This window comes from Loxodonta africana, chromosome 1, assembly GCF_030014295.1.
Source record: "Loxodonta africana isolate mLoxAfr1 chromosome 1, mLoxAfr1.hap2, whole genome shotgun sequence".
NCBI classification, from domain to species: Eukaryota; Metazoa; Chordata; class Mammalia; order Proboscidea; family Elephantidae; genus Loxodonta; species Loxodonta africana.
The window spans coordinates 85,161,784-85,165,275 of NC_087342.1; the positions used below are offsets into that span (position 1 = coordinate 85,161,784).

Here is a 3,492-nt window from a genome sequence, read left to right on the forward strand (position 1 = left end):
ATTTGGCATATGTAATGGATTGAATTGTGTCCCCCCAAAATATGTGTCAACTTGGTTAGGCCACGTGTGGTTGATCTCAATTTTGTGATTTTCCTATGTATTATAAATCATAATCTCTGCCTGTGGTTAAAGAGGATTAGGGAGGGATGTAACACCCTTGCTTAGGCCACATCCCTGATCCAATGTAAAAGGATTTTCCTAGGGTGTGGCCTGTACCACTTTTTATTTCTCAAGGGATAAAATGAAAGGGAAACAAGGAGAGAGTTGGGGACATCATACCACCATGAAAACAGCACCGAGAGCAAAGTGTGTCTTTTGGACCTGGGGCCCCTGTGTGTGATATGCTCCCAGACCAACAGAAGACTGATGACAAAGACCTTCTTCCAGAGCCAACAGAGAGAAAGCATTGTCCTGGGGCCAACATCCTGAATTTGGGTTTGTAGCCTACTAGACTGTGAGAGAATAAATCTCTCTTTGTTAAAGCCATCCATTTGTGGTATTTCTGTGCTAGGAATACTAGATGACCAAGACAGTATGTATATGAGGGGTATTTAAAGAAGGTGGACGGAGATGGCAGCAGTATTTGAGATCTGTACAAAAATGATTTAATCTTAATAGGAACAGATTTGTCAGTCATAGGTAAAAATTTAAACATAGAATATTGAAGTTATATATTTTCGTTACATGATAATGGCAGTATAAAGATTTTTGTTGTTGTTATGTGCCATTGAGTCATTCCAATTCATAGTGACCTTATGTACAACAGAACAAAACACTGCCCCGTCCTGCGCCATCCTCACAGTGGTTGGTATGATTGAACCCATTGTTGCAGCCATTATGTCAATCCATCTTGTTGAGGGTCTTGCTCTTTATTTGGTGATCCTCTACTTTACCAAGCATGTGCTTCTTCTGGGACTGCTCCCTCCTAATAACAAGTCTAAGGTATGTAAAATGAAGTCTTCCCATCCTCCTTTATAAGGAGCATTCTGGCTATACTTTCTCCAAGACAGATTTATTCATTCTTGTGGCAGTACACACCCAAATCCCCATACCCATTACTGAAGAGTTAATTCCAACTCATAGTGACCCTATAGGACAGAGTAGAACTAACTTCCCCTTAGGGTTTGCAAGTAGTGCCTGGTGGGTTGAAGCTGCCAACCTTTTGGTTGGTAGCCAATCTCTTAACCAGTGTGCCACCAGGGCTCCTGGCATTTCAGGGTATACTCGATATTAGGTAAACAATAATTTCAATCAAACTTTTGTAGAATGCTCCTCTCCCTCCCCATTAACACAACCCTTGGGCTTCCTGAAACCTGCTTTTTAGCCACAGTTGTAGACAAATTGTCAGAGATGATAATCAGTGACATTGAAATATATTTTTAGCTTTTTTTTTTTTTACTAGATTCAATAGTTGACGATGAGGGATATAGAGAATAAAATATTATAAGCAAAATGTTTAGATATTTTTCTCTCTCTCTCAGGTGATGCCTACAAAATAACTACTCCATTTTTATAACTAAAGGTTGTTGTTGGGTACCGGTGGTTCTGACTCATAGACTACATGTGACAAAGTAGAACTGCCTCATAGGGTTTTCTAAGCTGTAATCGTTATGGAAGAAGATCACCAGGTCGTTTTCCTTATAGACACTGGGTGGGTTCAAACCATCAACCTTTCATTTGACAGTTGAACTCTTAACCACTGTGCCACCAGGGCTCCTAATCTAAAACTTAGACAGAACCAATTTATGTACTGGAAATTTTGGATAGAAAGATGTTAGTGTCCTGTTGTTTCTACAGAAACTTTTCCAATGAGCCTCTTCATGGCTTCCTTGAACTCCTTATTCCTTAGTGTGTAGATCAGTGGGTTTAAACTGGGAGTAATAATGGAATAAAAGATACTGAGAAGTTTACCCTCATACTGAGTTGGACTGTTTCCTGGTTGTATGTACATGTAGATAACAGTCCCATAGAAGATGGATACCACAAAGAGATGGGAAGAGCACGTCCCAAAAGCTTTTTGCCTTCCTGTGCCAGATTTAATTTTGAGTACAGCTATAGCAATGAAGCCATATGAAACTAGAATGAGAAGAAGTAGTGCAAGGAAAACAAAAAAACTCAATGCAAATAAAGTTTCCTCCATGGCTATGGTGCCTACACATGCAATCTTGACCATAGCAGAGATCTCACAAAAATAGTGATCCAGGTGGTGGTTTCCACATCGAGGAAGGCTCATGGCATAGGGGGAAAGAATCATGCAATTAGTGATCCCAATTCCCCAAGTTATGGCCACCAGGCCTTGACAGAGCTGGGGGTTCATTATGGTCATATAGTGTAGAGGTTTGTAGACAGCATTGAACCGGTCATAAGACATCACAGCTAGAAGCATACATTCAACTGTGAATAGTGCCACACTAGCGAAAAGTTGAAAGGCACAGCCACCAAAGGTTATTTTCTTGTCTTTACCCCAGATGTTGACCAACATCTGTGGGACTATATTTGTGGTGTAAGAGAGATCCAAGATGGCCAAATTTCTAAGGAAAAAGTACATGGGGGTTTGGAGACGTTCATCCAATAATGGCAGGAAGATGATGGCTGTATTTCCCATCAAGGCAATGGTGTAGAAGAAAAAGACAACCCCAGAGATGATCATCTCCAGCTGAGGCTGTCCAGAGAATCCAAGGAGTATAAATCCACCAAAGTAACTTTCATTGATCATTTTTTCCTGTTTCTTAGTATCAGCTGTCAAAATAGAGCATGTTGGAAGATATAATGAATATATTTATAAACTATAGTGTACTTTCCTAGGAAAAAGTACATAACAAAATCTCATTATCATTCTATTATTTTATCTTGTTATTCAGCTAGGTCTAAAATTTATTCCCAAGGCATTTTCCTATAAGGTCCATACTCTTAATCACTTTCAGGTTTAGAAATATGCTTTTGTCTGCTTCTATGCCAAGGTAAAAATCTGCAAAATTTTCATAGGAAAATCTTGAGGAAAATGCCTGGGTGAAACTGGATGAACTTCTCTTTTATTGATAAGGATTCTGAGAAAGGGGGCGGGAAACTATAACAAATTATTACATCTTCATCAAAGGGTTCATAGAAAATACAGATTCTATGACTCTTGTTATGCCCTTTTTCTAATACTTAAGCTGCGTAAGTTCAATCCTTCTGTCCACATTCACTCTGTTATTTAAATGTTCTTCCTTATATTTTCACTTTCAAACTCTTCCCTTTCATCTCAAAACTTGTATTTCTAGATATTATCTGCTTTTCCAATCCCCAGAATCAGCAACCTAACTCTCTCATTGCAAATGCTGTGTTTCCATCTGCACTTTTTTTTTTCTAAGTGTAGTTTAGATGAAGGTTTACAGAACTAATTTCTCATCAAACAGAACACACACATTGTTCTATGACATTGGCTAACAACTCCCATGTCAACACTCTCCCTTCTCAACCCTAGGTTCCCTATTGCCAGCTTTCCTGTTC

At 39.1% G+C, this 3,492-nt stretch overlaps 1 protein-coding gene across 1 annotated transcript; it reads right to left on the reverse strand.

Annotated features, from left to right (window-relative positions):
• Positions 1-1,774: 1,774 nt before the first annotated feature.
• On the reverse strand, positions 1,775-3,236 carry LOC100660635 (olfactory receptor 2W1-like). Its single transcript, XM_064293880.1, has one exon. It carries the CDS (start codon positions 2,714-2,716, stop codon positions 1,775-1,777), a length of 942 nt encoding a protein of 313 aa, XP_064149950.1. The 5' UTR covers positions 2,717-3,236.
• Positions 3,237-3,492: the final 256 nt, after the last annotated feature.

Coding starts and splice junctions, on each gene's coding strand:
- LOC100660635 (XM_064293880.1), bottom strand. CDS start 2,716: ATGATCAATGAAAGTTACTTTGGTGGATTTATACTCCTTGGATTCTCT.